Raw genomic sequence first — 17,933 nt, 5'->3', positions numbered from 1 at the left:
TTGTTTGTATTTTTTTTCCTCTCCCATCAATTTTTTTTTCTATGAGATCTGTCTGGATTTTGTTTTGAAGGGATATGTTGATCAAAATAATTTTTAAAATTTGATAAAAAAACAGTTTGTGCTGTGTTAAATCTAAAAAGAAACTATTAGGAATAGAGTTTTTATTTTTATAACAATATAATTTATAATTAGACATAATACTAATAGTTACTGTGGAATGCTAAATAACATGTAAAAGCATCAAAGTCGAACGTTTTCATTTTTAAGTTAAACGCGTCAGCTACTTAATTGACGCTTTTCGAGGAGAGCGATGAGTACAGAGTATAGGGCGCGCACATGTTGTGTACAGTCGAGGCAAGTGTGTACTGTAGTCGAGTCCTATGTCGTATGTGGGCCTAGGTCATAGCTAGGCTTAAATAATTATATACAGTAAGTATTCATGTTCTGTTTTTAGTTTAGTTAGGCCTACGTCATGTCTAATTAAGCATTGTGTTGTGGCATACGGCCTAGCTTCCTAGGTAGGGCCAGGCTCCAGCGGTTTACGATGAAATCGGTCGCGATAAAATCAGCTTTCGGTATTTTGTATGGCGCGCCGCTAGAGCTATACTTTTTATGATATCGGTCGCGTTTGAAATCGGTCGTGTTTGAAATCGGTCGCGCTATTTTGTATGGTTTCGTTTATATAGATTTAATTGATATTTTTTAGGAACTAGATTATTTATTGTAATTGTAGTTTTGCGTCAGGGAGTTGAGTGATATGTTTTGCCCTACTCTGACGTAATTTGTACTTTATACTAGACCTAAGTAAATTTGAGAATAGTAGAAGTAGTTCTCAGGTGGGACTCGAACCCACGACCTCCAGATCACTAGCCTGGCGTTCATACCTCTAGACCACAATCCTGTTGGTGCAGTACCTGCTGCTTACTTTGGCTCGAATCTAACCACTAGCCATCAGCGCAAGCTCGGTGGTCTAGGTCTGACACTTATTAAAATAATGATAAAATATTATAGAGAAGCAATTGCTGAAAACATAATAAATAAAAACAGGCCTAATAAATATCAATAAAACTAATTTTTATCCATATTATGACCACGTACTACTGATTATAAATTTGTATTTTTTGTCAGGGAATATTGAAAGATGAATGGTAAAGACAAGCTTCTCAATGGCCTTCATCAGTTATCTGAAGAGGTGTCAAGACTTCAAAAGAAACTGCTATCATCAAGCTTTGATATCCCTACTAGCAGTGTGTCTGTTGGAGAGGAGTTACTTAATTATGCTTACGCTAGGCTGGTTAAACTAGGTTGTGAACTAGATTCTGCAGAGACTTTGTCCACTTTTGATCCCTGCCCTGATGAAAGTACCACAGACGAATCTGAATCTATTTTAGAGGCAAATCACTAAACCAATTATCAGTGTCATCAGAGTTTTTAGACCGATCTGCAGACTCGTTTTAACAAAAATCACTTTGCTGATTTGCAACCTTGTAACAACTGAGCTTTGATTAAAATAAAATATACCAAAAACTACATTTTCATGACATTTTTTTGGGAATAATATACTTTTATAATTGAATTTATTTATTTCACAATTTATTTTGTAATGTTTTATTTAATGCTTTTAGCCATCATTCATTGAAGAAGAATCAAATGTTAGCAAACCCAAAGATAAAAACAGTAATGTAAATGTTGCAGATCAAAATAATGACACAGAGGAAGAACTTTGGCCAGATGAAGATGATGATGATGAAATTGTCAAGGTAATTTTGCAATGACTTTATCTTTTCTCACTTTTCTTCTTATATTAATTATAGTGTGTTTTGTCATCAGTATATTTTTTATTTAAAAAAAAACTGCATTGCCATCTTTACCCCTTTCCGGTAAGTGTATCCTTTCATTTGATTGGCTGATCACATGCTATGCATTATTTATCTTTAAAATATGTTAAATGTTTAGCAATTTTTTCAAAGTTTAGAACTATCCAAGGATCTTATATGACAATAACAACTTTTGGAAACAATCCATTCTTTTGTAGGAGATGGATGCAGTTCTTGAAATATCCAACAACAGTGAAATTCAAGAAGAGGAGGAAGAAGATGAAGTTGGTAAGAATTGCTGTCAATTTACCTATAAAGCAGTAGAGCCTCTATTAAGGGGATGCCTCCAGGACCCAAAAATAATTGCTCATTGGCCTGGACTTAACATTTCACCAATGAAAAATTTCCTAGCCAGAGAAAGTATCATAATTATTATGATATCCATATTTGTGTCCATATAAATGTGATGGAAAAAAATCTATTGTCCCCTTAATAGGGGGTTGAATCCACCATTTAGCACACTCTAAAGTGTCCCCTTAATAGGGGTTTCCCAAAGGAGGTACTACTGTTAGATTTAAAATTATATATAGTTCAGTTTGAAAGGAAGCTCAAAGTTTGACATCAATACTTTTTTTTTTTTTTTACTTTCATTCATTCAATTTTTAAATCAAATTTTAGTTTTAACAATGCTTATTATACTTACAGATGCAGACATAGTACCACCAACAGCACAGCACATAAATACTTTAAAGACACAGTTTGGACATTCTAAATTTAGACCGTAAGTTATTTTGCATTTTACATTTCACTGTACTAACTGTCAAATTCTACTAGTGGGAAGAGCGATTTTTACTGGATATTAGTAGATACAAAAATATTATTTACATAAATAAATACTTTAGCTTCTTTTAAAAAAAAATATAAACAATTATTAATTTATAGTTATGCACTTTAGTTTTGTTTTTTTTCTTCTTCTTTTTGCACTAAGAACTTTTTATAAGTGCATACATTGTATTTTTTCTTGCTTATTTCAGTCATTACTATATTTATATATATATATTTGCTTCATTTGGAGGTTCAGACCTAAAGCCAAATTGGCTTAATGCAATCTCCACACACATTTTTATTTATATTTAAAAAAAAGAAAAATGTATGTATTGTGTTATATTTATGTGTGAAATAAAATCTGAAACTGAATTACAGCATGGAGGATAATTACAGGAAAGCCAATTAATTTATAATAACTGCTTCCTGTTTGCTTAACAATTGTTTGTTTACTTGTTTGTAAGGGCGTGTGGCGCAAAGTGTTGCACGTTTGACTACTGATCCGAGATCGAATCCAACTGTCGCCACATTGCTTGTATCGTAGGCAAGATACGTTACTTACGTTTGCCTCTTTCCACCCAGGTGTATAAATGGGAACCCGGTTAGATCAAATTACATGAATACTTTGTTTCTACTATTATTGTTTGAAGTTAATACTATATCTGTTTTAAGTTAAATTATAACTGCATTCGTAAAGTTAAATGCCCTTTTTTGTTCATTAACATTTTTTTTTTACATGTTACTTACCTTACCTTACTTAAATATGTTGCCTGGACCCCAGATTTTAAAGCTTAAGCTTTAAGGGGAAAAGTACCCCTTTTCCTATTTATTATGTATTATTTTAGAAAATGTACTGTATTTTGTTTCTATTTGAGAAATAAATTTATTACCGTAGTTCCTCGGGTATAATCCCACCTCGGGTATAATCCCACCCCCGACTTTACGATTACCTTCGCACGCAAGCATATCCCCGGGCAAAGTCCCAGTGTATAATTTAACATTAGGCCAGAGGTGGGCCTAGGCCTACTGTAGCTAGCTAGGCCGACGTCAATTTCTCACCAAAAAAATAAAGTAATTTCTCTGAATTTGGCTGACTTAAAACTCATCGAACATTGTTAAGTTGAATACAACCTAAGACTAGCATGCCCCGATCGTCACGTTCTGTACATCCTTTCGCCGTCGTGTACATTCTTTCTTGTTGTTTACACTACTGTGCATGCTTGATTACCGTAAAAAAAACCAGAGCCATATATAGAGAGAGTTACGTCATTGAATGGATTAGAAGCCGTGTTTGTGTCCAACTATGCCTATGTAGCGTATGGAGTTGGGTCTTTTGTTTTGAAAATGTATAACGTTCAAAAGGCTTTAATTATCGAATTTAGTATCAAAACAATCAATTTGATTAAAGGTTTTTGTTAAAATAATAAAAAATGTATAAAGTTACTGCGAACATGATTTAAAACAACAAAAATAGCAATTTCGGAACGGCTCTGGTTGTGCGCTCCATGCACGCTCTACGCGTGCGCGTTTAGTTTGTACAGCGATTCTCTATAGTAATGCATTGTTTTTACATTTTGTTGTTTAAAATCATGTTCGCAGTAACTTTATGATTTCGTTATTATCTTAACAAAAACCTTTAAACAAATTGATTGTTTTGATATTAAATTCGATATTTAAAGCCTTGTGAATGTTATACATTTTCGAAGCAAATGACTCGACTCCATACGCTACATAGGCATAGTTGGACACAAACATGGCCGGCGTGCACACCACGTGACTTTCTAAAATCCGTGAACGCAATGCCGTAACTCTCTCTATATATGGCTCTGAAAAAAACAAAAAAACACCGCCCTCTATACCGACCGGCTTGTGCAGTAGAGTTTGTGTCACATGCAGCAACATGCGATTTACACAGAGAGCTCGAGCGTGTGGGTGAACATGAAGAACTCGTATGATCGAGTTCATGTCGATTTAGGAAGCTAGGCCTAGATCACATTTTAGGGTATTTTTTAAGTAGAAATCTCGGGGAAAATCTATACGGTAGGCATAGCACAGGTAAGACCAATTAGGCCGCCTAGGCCTAGATGGCCTGGCCGTCTAATTGCTAGGCCTACATCGGAATATAGCTTTTAGATAGCCTAAATCGTAGCTAGAAGAAATATCGTCATTTTCAGTTCATGCAGCGGGAAATCCCCGGGTATAGTCCCACCTCCCAAATTCGGGCAAATTTCACGTACAAGGTGGGTGGGATTATACCCGGGGAACTACGGTATTGATTGATTGATTAAAATACACAACTTTGCGCTGATTACTAGCTGCATTATGGGAGTATGTTTCCATAGGTGTTTGATCGAAAAAAAAATGACTGGGGTAATAATGTTCAGCTCTTAGAGGTTTCACAACATTAGGCGCTATATAAATCCAGGATAATATTATTATTATTTACAATGTATTGTTTTTTTTTTCAGAATGCAGTGGCGGATTATTAGCACTTTACTTCATGATAAACGAGATCAGTGTGTTATTATGGCTACTGGTATGTCTGTCTGCGTTACATTATATATCTGTCATGCTTTGGTTTTTTTTGCACTAGTAGAACAAAATGTCATGTCGCAAAACGTATCCATAAAATCGGGCAAGTTTCTAAGATATGGACTTAAAACTGAAGGCTCATGTGCACTTTAAAGAACCCAGTATATCTTTTGTAAGAGTAGGAGTTTAACCCTGTGACTGGTCCATATCAGATCCTGTTGTTCCTAATATAGTAGGCACTGCATTTTGGGTGCATTCTGAATTTCGTCCATAGAAGATTAATAATTATCAAACAAACAAACATACACAGACATAATACTTATACACATAATCAGTATATTTATCAATAATCAATAAAGTTATTGATCAATAATAAGACATATTTATTTTGTATTAAGGTTATGGTAAAAGTTTGTGTTACCAGTTTCCTCCAGTATTTTTAGAAGGAGTCAGTATGGTGATTTCACCTCTTATCTCTTTAATGGAAGACCAGGTTTTTGCGCTTGAGTATGTATATTTTTTTTTTTTTTATAATTTTAAATTGTGTGACATTGTGGTGTATAGATTTCTGCACCAGTTTGCTGAAACCCAGTTTTCTGACTGCCAATTTGCAGACACCAGCATGATCAATCACGTCAAAGTACAACTTGGCACGCACAAAAAATCTATATTCTCGACTGTAAAAAAGTTTTTATTGCCAGTCTGGCATTGTGTTGTTTCATACTCATTTTCATGTTTAAGGTTGGTTCCCACTAGGACGCAATGCAAGGACGTAACGCAACGCAGAGTAATTTGACCAATCTCAAGCAGTGGATTATTCGAACAGTCGTGTGTGATTGGTCAGCTCGCTTGCGTTGTGTCTATGTCCTTTTGTTACGTCCTAGTGGGAACCAAGCTTTAGTCAGCAAACTAGAGTTCAGCAAACTAGTTGTTGGAAAACATTTTGATTATAGGAAAGAACTGCATTATTGCTTTGTTTTCATAGACAGCAGCTTGTAATCAAAGGTACCAAGACCTTTGTAGAGTCATGTCGCAAGAAGCAATTATTTTGATAATAAATATATGTATTTTTCCCATCATTTATGTTTTTGATTTGATTTATTATTAAATTAGCAGATCATATTCAATTGTTTCATTTCTAGCGTGGCAAATATTCCTGCTTGTTTCCTTGGATCTGCTCAGAAGAACATGGGCAAAGTCACTTCTGATATGTATAAGTATGTATGACTGGATTTGTATTGATACACTATTCAATTATAGGATAAAAATTATTGAAATTATCAAATCAAATATGTATTTCATTTGCTAATAGTCAATGAATGAATAATAAAACACTATTTTTGTTCATTACATTTGACAAATTTCTCGTGTGTTGCTTTGTAGAGGTCGTTATAGGGTCGTCTACATGACCCCTGAGTTGGCAAGTAGTGCATCTGATATCCTTCTTAAACTTGACCAAACCGTTGGTAAGTTATTCGATAACAATGAAAGGTGATGTGTTGCCAAAGCAATTTTTTGCCAACTTAGTTTGATATTGAGATTTGTCATGTTTTTGTTTAACTACAGGGATAACACTTATTGCGATTGATGAAGCTCACTGTGTCTCCCAGTGGGGTCATGATTTTAGGTCAAGTTATAGAAGTTTAGGCAACTTGAAGAAGTTGTTACCAAAGGTTGGTTATTATAAAATCTTATCAAAGTCAAAAAGCTAAAGACTATTATTTCTTTGCTGTATTCATTATAACTTGTGAAACTAGTTTGGCCAAATATGGTAGTGATATGACATCATCATGTCTATATATGGGCACATCACATCTTTTTGTCACATAATGTTTGAGTGTGTAGACAGATCTTTAGGAACATATTTGAATGCTCACAAAACAAATCAATTGTGATAACTTCTGTAACTATGATCAAAACAGCCATGATTTAATATCTCTATACATTTTTATGTTCAAATTGGTGCATATTATTTTGGTCTACTAACAGGTGCCAGTGATAGCACTGACAGCCACAGCAACACCAGAGGTTCGCAAGGATATTTGCAAATCGTTAAGATTACAGTCACCATTGTTAACCTGTACATCCTATGATAGGTAAGCATGTATTATATAAAACATATGGTAAAGCCTAGAATGAATCCATCCACATCATTTTTTTAACTAACATTGTTTTCTTCTTTTATTTCAAAGAACAAATTTGTATATTGAAATTCGCCAGAAAACCAATGCAGATACTGATATTGTTGCACTTATGACCGAATCATCCAGGTTTGTTTTATATCATTCATCAAATTATTTCGCGGCCCAAATTAAGAAATTGAAGAGAAAAAGATGAGATGATGGTGTTTGATGTTACCAAATAGTGTAGGAAACCCCAGGCTGTGCTGAAGTTGTTGGTGGATCAACACAATTTTTACCCTTAAAAAAAAACAATTCAATTTCCGGTGACGTAGAGGTCCATATTCCTAAAATTATTATTCCTCAGCCCAACTCTTTTATATCACCTTTATTACGTTAATCCAGTCGGGTGATTTAGCCATGGCTAGGTCCTGCGAACCGGATTTTAGGCCGCAAAATAACAAGTATGTGGAGTCCTGCAATAGTTAACTACACAGTTTTACAAAACTTAATATTATTTTTGTAAACAAATCATTTGGAAATATTAAAAGCATTCAATCATTTATAGTGTATTTACAATACTTGTTTATCTTGTTTTCAAAGGTTTCATTATGAATTTGATGGTCCAACAATAATATATTGTCCGTCAAAGAAAAAAACTGAAAGTGTTGGTGCAATCCTGCAGAGGTATGGCGTTAAATGTGACATATATCATGCTGGGTTGTCCCAAGATAAACGCAAGAAGGTTCATCACATGTTTGTTAGAGATCAATTGCAGGTATAATTGGTACAAATCACATGCATTTGATACCCTTCTATTCCTAAAGGTGGTGTTACGTCACCACTAGACTCAAATTAACTGATCGACATGAGTGCAACAAGCAACTCATATGTAGACATAAACGCAGTTAAGTTGCTTGTTAGTTGAACATAGATAGAGATGGTATGTTTATTGTATCATCGATTATTTTTATTTTATCTAGTGTATTGTAGCTACTGTGGCATTTGGAATGGGAATTGACAAACCAGATGTACGGACTATTATACACTATGGAGGTACGTACTTGTACAATGTCTTTCTATTATTTATTATAACATACTTAGTGGGTTTTATAATGCTTTGGTTATATTTTCATGCCCTTTCTCATACAGTGAGAGAGGTGCTCTGCAAACCCAGCAACCGTCCACAACACTCCTCTCCTGTTTGTTAACATCCAGTCCTGGGTTCACCTCGGAGGGTTCTTTTCAAGGTATCACCATGTGAATATTAATTCAGCTAGGCTATCAATCAATCATGGCGCCGAGTCATTGCGGCTATATAGAATGGTTGTCAGTGGATTGCTCAAAAGAGAACCCAGCCGTTCTTTCAGGTCAGCAGCCTGTCTGTGGCACGGTTAAGCATTTGTCCAACAGCTGTTTTAATATTAGATGGTTAACCTCTTTGCAGCACCTAAAGACATTAACTCATATTATCAGGAGATAGGACGAGCAGGTAGAGATGGACTGCCTAGTGCCTGTTACACCTTTTATTCTTCAGGAGACTTCACTTTTAATAGGTGAGTCTCATCACAAAAAATGATTGCGTTACAGAAAAAAAACCAAATTCAATGTTGATTGATCATCAATGAAAATAGCAATATAATCTTTTTCAAATAATTTTTTCTTTTGGATGATTGAATCATCCAAAAGAAAAAAATACTTGAATACTATACAGAGATCCAGATGAACCTTTTTACTAATATAATATAAAGAATGCAAAATTATACCATACATCAAACAAAACATTCTTGTTATTTAAAATACTGACAGTCGTAAATGTCTCATTGAATATAATATTCAGGTCATGAATTATTCCTAGCATTGCATAAACATTTTGTTTAAAGGGTAACATGTAATAATAATAGTAATATTAATATTGTTATTATATGTTATTGTTGTGTGTTACTGCAAATGTTTAACAAACTTCTATCCAACATGATACAGAGATTTAAACCATGCTTATTTATTCATTCCGTTTTATTTTTGATCAAACAAATTAATACAGATTATTATTTTCAAATTAATAAGATGCAAAGTCTGGAAGAAAGTCACATAACCTCATAAGAGCTTTAAGCCTGGTTTCACCAGATCAAAATTACTACTAGTAATGATTGTGTTTTATAATATTTCTTGGATTGTTTCTTCAGATTTTTTTTGCAAGATATAACGAGTGACAAGTTATACCAACATAAGCTGGAGATGATGAAAAAGATTGAAGAGTGCCTTCTCAGTACCAAATGTAGAAGAAAGTTAGTTTGTGATCAATATTACATGTCTGTGTGTGTGTATTCACAGACATAGAGAATCAATAAATCTCCCTGTTTTATACTGACAATTGAATTTTAAATTGGTTTAAGATGAGGAAATCTGTAACATAAAGATTCAAACCCAAAACATTCCAATGAATAAGAGATATTACTATATAAAATATTAAAATATAATATGAAATACTTAAACTTTGCCCGAAAGCTCTGCACTTTCTTTCTGGCTATTTTACTTTATCGTTTGGATTTAGTGTTTTGCTTTATTTTCTTTGTATCTCCATTAAGATTCAGCCACTGATACCTACATTTTTCAGTAATTTGCTTTTGGATTTATGTAAAATATTGCAGGTAAATTTACAATGGATACAATTTAAAGAGGTTGTCTTTTTTATTAAATTGTACTAATATTTTAATTGTTCTTTCTTTCAGTGCAATATTGTCTCATTTTGATAGCAATCAGCAAAGTAAAATCTCAGGAACCTTCCACTGTTGTGATAATTGTAGGAGAATGTAGGTCTAGTTTCTTACATTCTAAACTAGTTGAACTTTTTTATAACAACCATTATTATCATTGTCATGCTCGTATCATCAACTCCATTGTTCCTACTAAGCATAATTAGGGACTTTTAGATAGACTGAACTTGCACATGACGGTCACGTCCACATGGGTCGTAGTCGTCTGTTCCCGTCGAAAGTCTAAAAGTGGAAGAATATTTGGAAGAAGAACCCTATTTAATTTTAATTTAATGATAAAAGATAAATCTAACTAGATCTACTGCAGAAGTTGCCAGGCAGCTTTTCCAAGTAAAATTAAACCCTACCAGATATCCTGCTGCTAATAGCTGCTCTTTTACCAAAGATCAGAGAGCTAACTCTTGCTGCAAAAGGATAAACCTGACTTGGTTATTTTATTCCATAATAATCATAATAGTTTGTTTGTATTGCTATTGACAGTATTCAGCAACAAGAAAATCGTATTAATGGCATTGTTGAAGATGTGGATGATGAGAAGGAGTTTGGTCCAGAAGTTAAGAATCTTCTGTTGGCTATTGATGCGGGCAATGAGAGATTTGGTTTAGGAATACCAGTTCAAATGCTTCGTGGATCTGTGAGTTCACTCTCTTAATTAGTTGTTATAGTAGCAGTTTATTAAAATTAAATACAGTTGGTGGATGATAAAACATGTATTACATCTCACATGAAACTGTAAGTGATTACCCTATAAGTTAATGGAAGCTTCCAAATGTTTAAGCATTAAAAAAAACACCACTCGCCACTAACAAAGTTACTGTTGGTACAATCATATATAATATATGCTGCATGCACTGCTGGCTGTTCATAAGTAATATGAATACAGTATAGCTGTATTTTATATAATTACTATATTTTTTTACCTTTCTGTTGCGTTGATGTGTGTTCACATGCACATTATATTTAGGATTTTTTGTTCATTCAGCAGATCCATTTACAGTTATTTGGATTCATACCTACACTTTTCTACTATTTATGTTTCTCTAGCATTTCATTCATTCATACTCTTCTCAACTACTGTCTTACAGTACAGAAGAATATCATGAGATTTGAATTATTTTTTGTTTTCAGACCAACCAAAGAATGCCGGAATGGTTGACTAACCACAAGATATTTGGTACAGGAAAGTAAGTTATAGCAACATACACATTTGTTTTGGTGGTAGCATACTAATAATCTACTGTCCAGTTTGGTAAAAGCAAGTAAAAGATAATGTATAAATGAAAATTCTTTAATGTGAATCAGATTAGAGTCAGATAGATTTAAATTTACTGATAACCCCTTTTTGAAATCAAAGCCTCTAGAATGTTTTACGGTCACTTTAAACTAAACTAATTGCTGTTATTGCTATATATCAAATATCATTTAGAAACACCAGTAAAATTAATATTGACAAATTAAGGGAATTACTGATTTCTGTATTTTTATTTTCAGAGATAAGTCAGAGAAATGGTGGAAAGTATTTGGTAAGTTAGTTTCAATAAATTTAAATTAATTTAGTTTTTGTCTCAAATATAATTTAAAATAAATATAAAACTTATTTAATGTAGGTCGGCAATTACTACTACAAGGAATACTAGAAGAAAGAAAGTCTAAAGGCAAATTTGGCAGTTTGATGGGTATTTCAACAAAAGGCAGAAGTTGGTTGAATAACAACCATGATAACCCTTCATACAAGTTCTTGCCAAATCAGGTAGATGGCTTATAAATATATATGATTATAACATACCTTCTTGCCATTTGATTTGTTAATTATGCATCATGTGTAAAAGTGATATCTAATGATGATAATGAATGGCCTCTAATGCACGTTCACTCAATTTGAGAATTTTTGCTACATGACCTGCATTTGAAAATAAACCTGTAGTGCGCGCTGTTTAAAGCTGTTCTACTCTGTGTGCAAAGTTTGAGCACTGCCAGTTTGAATGGCCTAACTTCTTGGCCTAGCTTTCGTCAATGATTTACGATGGATACATTGAATTAAAAGTTTGTATAATGTTTTACTTCTGTTGCGAAATACGACTAATAGTGTATGTTTTGTATTTATATAGTATTAGAGTATGTGACATTGAACAAAACTGAAATATGTGTCTGGTTTCAAATAATAATAATAATAATAATAATAGCACTGGTAAAATTCGAGCACAGTTAAGTCTATGAAAAACAAGGATATTTATAATCATATAAAGCAAGAGTTTGTAAGTTTTTCCTGTTCTGAAATCCGACGTTTATACTGTTACTTTAATATTATTTTTTAGGAATTGAAATCATTAAACAAAGAAAAGAAACCAATCAACTTATTACCTCAGCCTGCTATATTGTCTTCAGTACAGAGTTCGCAATGGAAACTAAGCAGCTATTTCAGCTTAGATACTGGGGAAGAAATAAGACCAACACAAAAAGCAGTTGACCCTAAAGTTCAAATGTTACAGGTCAGTGACATGTGTTTTAATTCAATGCTTTAAAAATATATTTGAAAGACTGTTAAAGCAGTTTAATTGCAATGGTAACTACTGTAGTTGTTACAATTACAGACTCCATTGCAATTGCCAGACTCCAAAGTTGCAACTGAAATAAGACTCCATAGTTGCAAATGAATTTAGATTCGGTAGTTGCTACTGAAATCACACTATAATTGCAACTGAAATTAACTATAATTGAAAACTAAATTCAGACGTGAATAAATATTAATTTAAATAGTTTTTTTTTATTGATAGGGCAAGTTATATACCAAACTGATGGAGGTACGAAATACCATTGCTGATGAAAAAGGGGCAGCACCTTATATGATTGCAAACAATAAGAACCTCACAGCACTTTCCCTTATCAGGTAAGCACAGCGAAAGTATGAAACAGAATTGCGTACCTACACATCTCTTAAACAGCATGCCATACGCTGGTATTACTGTGGCAATTTCTTTGTACAGTTTACATAATGTAAGAAATAATAGGCACCGTCTATAACTGTTCTATTCTGTATCAAATATTGGGGCTCTACCTTTCTAAATAATTTAGGCTAGTCTGCCATGTAGTTTCCAAAAATGTATTATACCAGTATACTATTATTATCTAACTTGAAATGTCTCAATATTATGTGTTATTAGTGATATAAAACTGTGCTTGGTATTGAAGGAATAATTGTAATGCTTCAATAAACTCATTAGCTGTGTTCACCACCGTTCTCCCGTCCTGCTGTGTCCCTAAGTACCTATTGATTCAAGATATTTAACTCATTCGTTGTTTGTATAATAATTTATTTTTCTGCTTTGCATAGACCTAGTTCAATGAAATCAATACTTAAGGTTGATGGAATCTCTGAGGGGCGTGCTCAGATATACGGTAAACGATTTATTGACGCCATCAAGCAATTCAGTCAAGAACATAGTTTAGATGTTGATAATTTTCCAGAAGAAAAAGTGGAATCAACAACTGATAGTGTTCCAGTAAGTACACCATAAATGTCTGAATTTATTACAGTATAACTTTAATTGATACAAATGTTAAACTTTTAAGAAAGAAAGTATTCCACCTAAAAGATGATAGTTTTAATTTATCTATTAGGATTAAGTGTTAATGTTATTTACCTTGAGTGTATATATGAGTATATCCTTTTTCTTAATGATTAGAAATCAAGCAAAATTAATAGCATCTTACAAATGGGAGTCAAGAAACCCCTTTCTGAAACAAAACAAATGTCCTACTACATGTTCATGGAGGAAGGAAGAACACTGGTAAGAGATTGATCCTTTTCTAGATGAACCATTTGTGGACATATGTGTATAAATTCATACCTACTTACCTATTATCTAGATAGTGATGATTATTTCAGTTTTGTAGGTGAATTGAGACTCCATAAACTTCAATCTGATTTAAAACTGGAAATTCCACTTCATAATTACAAATGAAATTGTACTTCATAGTTGCAACAAAGATCTAATTTCATAATTGCAACTGAAATGAACTCCATAATTGCAACAAAAATCTGATTCCATAGTTGCAACTGAAAGTAGACTCCATAATTGCAACTGAAAATTAGACTGTATAGTTGCAACTAATTAAAAATTAGACTCCATAATTGCAACTGAAATCATACTTAATAGTTGTAACTGAAAATAGACTAGATATTTGTGATTTAAAAAGGTAGTCACATGTAATTAAATAATTATTTTAATTCGGTTAACTTTAAATAAATGCATTGCTTTTTTTATTTTAGCAAGAAATTGTCAATTCTAGAGGATTAAAACTTTCAACGATAGGTGGTCATATTGCTGATGCTTTAGAGGCAGGTCATGCTGTAGACATTCAAAGAGGTTTGTATCCAAACATAGTTTGTGAAGGGAATTTCTCCAGAAGACATTCGCAGAATTGCATGGCCTACAGCACTGACCTAACTTTACTGGAGAGTAGGAAAGAATGATTAGGAGAGTTGGCGGTTTTTGGAAGAGGAATTTTGTTTGAATATAACAATCATTATTATTATTATGCCCGAAAGCTCTAACTTTTCTGGCTGTTTTACTCTATTGTTTTGATTTAGCTTTTCGCTTTTGAGATCCAGCCACTGATACCCACAGCATTGTCATTTTTTCAGTATTTTGCCTTTGGAATCATTATTATTATTTTTATATAGAATAGTTATATACAGATGGTTTTTTTTTCAATGTTTATTATGTGTTTGTTATGTTTTTTCTTTGCAGCTGGAATGACTGACAAACTACTGAAATTAATTGAAGATACAATTAGAGCACCACCAATTAATTCTGGTAAATATTACTTTCACAGCTGTATTTCAAAGTTTTCAGCCAAACCAAGTTTTCTTGTCTTCAACATTTTGGGGTGCAAGTTGCATCAAAATAGTACACTGTATTAAATTGTTTGGAAATAGCAAAATTGCTCAATGGTCTTTTTATTGTACATTTTTACTTTGTTACTCTTATACCTTTTTCACGTTAAACATAAACTAGCAGCAGTGAAAGTAATATAATATAAATATAAGTGCATCAAATCGTTGCTCCTATGCTTATGGTAATTAACCATTAATCATACATATACTTAAGTTTAAGTGAGTAAACTCTCTTATTGTTAACAAGTTTTTGATTTGTACGTCTTGTAGATATTCGTTACGTAAAAGCAATCAAGGATGTTTTACCCGATTACGTTGAATATTACCAAATAAAACTGGCGATTGTAATTCTGCAAATAAAGTTCGGACAGCCATCAGTTGTAGATGAAAAAACAAAGGTCACAGGAAAACAATTTGATAAGGTAGGGCTATATCTTATATATCTTAGCAATATTGACCTACACCTTAAGAGAATACATTACATTAGATTAACATTGGGCAACCAGCATAGCACAATAAAGTTACAAAATAAGTGATAAACATACATTGGTATTATAATACTAAGCTTTTTTAAATGATTCTACTGTAAAGTCTACTGATAATGATTTAAAATCTTTTTTTTAAGGCTAGTACCAGTTCAAAAATAACAGCATCTACGTCAAAGTCAAATGACTCCAGCAGTGCTGGTGGCAAACGGAAAATTCCAGATTGGTTAAATGCTAATTCCGCCAAAAAATCATGTAACAATAGTACAACATTAAAAAAGAAAAGCTCTATATTTTGAAACTTCATGACAGACTTTTTAGTTAGTGTTATAAACAAATATACAGTGATAATATAATATATAAATAAATAAATAAAACTGTATGAGATTCTAGAAATGTATACTACTTACAGCATGGCAGTTTTATTGGAGCCTATGAAATGTGAGACATTTTGGTAGAACATTGCTGTTAAGAAAAAAAGGCACCAAAAATCCACTCATGTCAAAGGCCACTTATGTCCTATTCAGTCTCTGTCAAAGTCCACTCGTGTCAAAGGCCACTTATGTCAAATTCAGTCCCTGTCAAAGTCCACTCGTGTCAAAGGCCACTTATGTCAAATTCAGTCCCTGTCAAAGTCCACTCGTGTCAAAGGCCACTTATGTCCTATTCAGTCCCTGTCAAAGTCCACTGGTGTCAAAGGCCACTTATGTCAAATTCAATCCGCCTGTCAAAGTCCACTTATGTCAAAGGCCACTTATGTCCTTTTCAGTCCCTGTCAAAGTCCACTCGTGTCAAAGGCCACTTAATGCCAAAAGCAGGCTGCACCATCTGGCCTCATTGTGTGATTTTATTAAAACATTGATGGTTTCCCTCTACAGTATTATGTAGCTTTAGAAATGAATGTACAACATACTATTTATTAATAGTTAGTAAACTCTAACATTTTTATTCATAATTCATACCATTACATTGTAGTGATATTGTACATTTTGACAGGGTAAGTGGCATTTGAAAAGGAGTGTAACTTTAGTGTCTAGCTGTGCTGATAGACAAACCAAGAACATGATATAATGTGTACATGATATGACTAAATGTTAATGTAAAAAGGCTGTATGATGTTAATAGGCTGAAGTACCATACTTTTAAATGAAGAATGCTTCAGGTAAAATATCATTGCCATTATTATATGAATGTCGACTATTAAAGAATGTTCTTCCAAGTATGGATTTGTTATGGTTATTGATTCACAGTTTGTTAGGGTTTTGGCCAGTCTCTGATATGATACATGCCTTTAAACATTTAAGTCGGTCAAATGTGATACGTCTTGACCAGTCCAGTCTCTTACAAATAGACGCAGATCATCAAATATTTGCTTAACATTTGCATGGAGGTCTGGGCGGTGGCGGCAAGAGACATCATACCTTTGATATCAGATCGATGCAAGTCCTTCGACTATTTCAAATATGAATATGAAAAAAATAAATGTTTATTTGAATTGAATTGAATTGAGTTCGGATTTGAAATCGCATGCGTAAACCGTACCTCATTTTCCAGATTCAATTAATCAAACTGACTGACCAATCAAATGGTTCATTAATTACGTCATCAAAGTTTGTGGAAAAAATACGTACGCGCGCTGACGATTCTTGAATTTTTAAAACGCGACGATGTTTTTCACCTTTTTTTGTACTCTTCTGATATTTCAAAATAACAAGTGTAAGTAAAACTAAATTATAATATAAAAACAATTTAATTTAATGTTTGTCTTTATAGTGTAAAGCCTAGATTAAGATATCAGTGAAAACATATCCTAGGCTCAGGTGGTGCGGTCGCAGGACTATTAAAGAGGGCTGCCCGAAGAGTCCAGGGGCCGGGCTGTAGAGACACTGAGTGTCACGATGGGGTCCTACGTGGAGAAGTGAATTGTTAAATGACACTCCTAGATGACCGCAAATGGTACTCTCGCACGTAAAATTCAAGATAAATGAACCGCTCGTTCGCCGGAAATGTCACTCTAGTGGGCTAAGCAAACCGAGGATTGTCCTATTATTCCGCCGGTTAAAACATACGCGAACAATATAGAATAGGATAACATTTTTTGCGTTCAATGCGGACGTACGTCAGGGGAAGTCCCCGATGAAGGTACTTCTGGTACGGTAATAAAATTCTAATAACTATAATCAATTAATGCAAATCAAATATCAATTAATAATTTTAAAAAGGCATGAAGCTGCTGCTATAAATATATTGAGCAAAACGTAAAATTGTAGGCCTATTATATTATTAAGCCTATTTTGAATTAGGCCTAAATGCTAAATAAAGTAAAACCACAATGTCCAACATTCATTTTCATTTATCCTCTATAAACTGTACAACAGTGTTAGATCATCAAAATACAACAAAGACAATTTGCAGAAAGAAGCAAACTTTGCTCTTGCTCTGCTACCGGTATAACATGGTTCAAATTTGGGAACGTCCAT

At 33.4% G+C, this 17,933-nt stretch overlaps 1 protein-coding gene across 1 annotated transcript; it reads left to right on the top strand.

The window, feature by feature from the left end:
* Positions 1-353: 353 nt before the first annotated feature.
* Positions 354-16,675, top strand: LOC144845020 (bifunctional 3'-5' exonuclease/ATP-dependent helicase WRN-like). The gene is made up of 29 exons (XM_078702134.1): positions 354-429; positions 1,129-1,393; positions 1,626-1,760; positions 2,036-2,105; positions 2,523-2,598; positions 5,111-5,178; positions 5,573-5,681; positions 6,317-6,391; positions 6,558-6,640; positions 6,741-6,847; positions 7,164-7,270; positions 7,367-7,444; positions 7,898-8,072; positions 8,278-8,350; positions 8,742-8,850; positions 9,481-9,582; positions 10,027-10,107; positions 10,552-10,705; positions 11,200-11,255; positions 11,563-11,594; positions 11,679-11,821; positions 12,387-12,560; positions 12,846-12,958; positions 13,403-13,571; positions 13,755-13,859; positions 14,342-14,438; positions 14,823-14,888; positions 15,239-15,390; positions 15,594-16,675. The coding sequence occupies exons 2-29, from the start codon at positions 1,142-1,144 to the stop codon at positions 15,750-15,752; spliced, it is 3,120 nt and encodes a 1,039-aa protein (XP_078558260.1). The 5' UTR covers positions 354-429; positions 1,129-1,141; the 3' UTR covers positions 15,753-16,675.
* The last annotated feature ends 1,258 nt before the right edge of the window (positions 16,676-17,933 follow it).

The sequence above is a fragment of the Antedon bifida genome, chromosome 6 (genome assembly GCF_963402885.1).
Source record: "Antedon bifida chromosome 6, ecAntBifi1.1, whole genome shotgun sequence".
Taxonomy (NCBI): Eukaryota; Metazoa; Echinodermata; class Crinoidea; order Comatulida; family Antedonidae; genus Antedon; species Antedon bifida.
The sequence above is the reverse complement of the archived record's forward strand: the minus strand, read 5'-3'. Positions and strand labels throughout refer to the sequence as shown.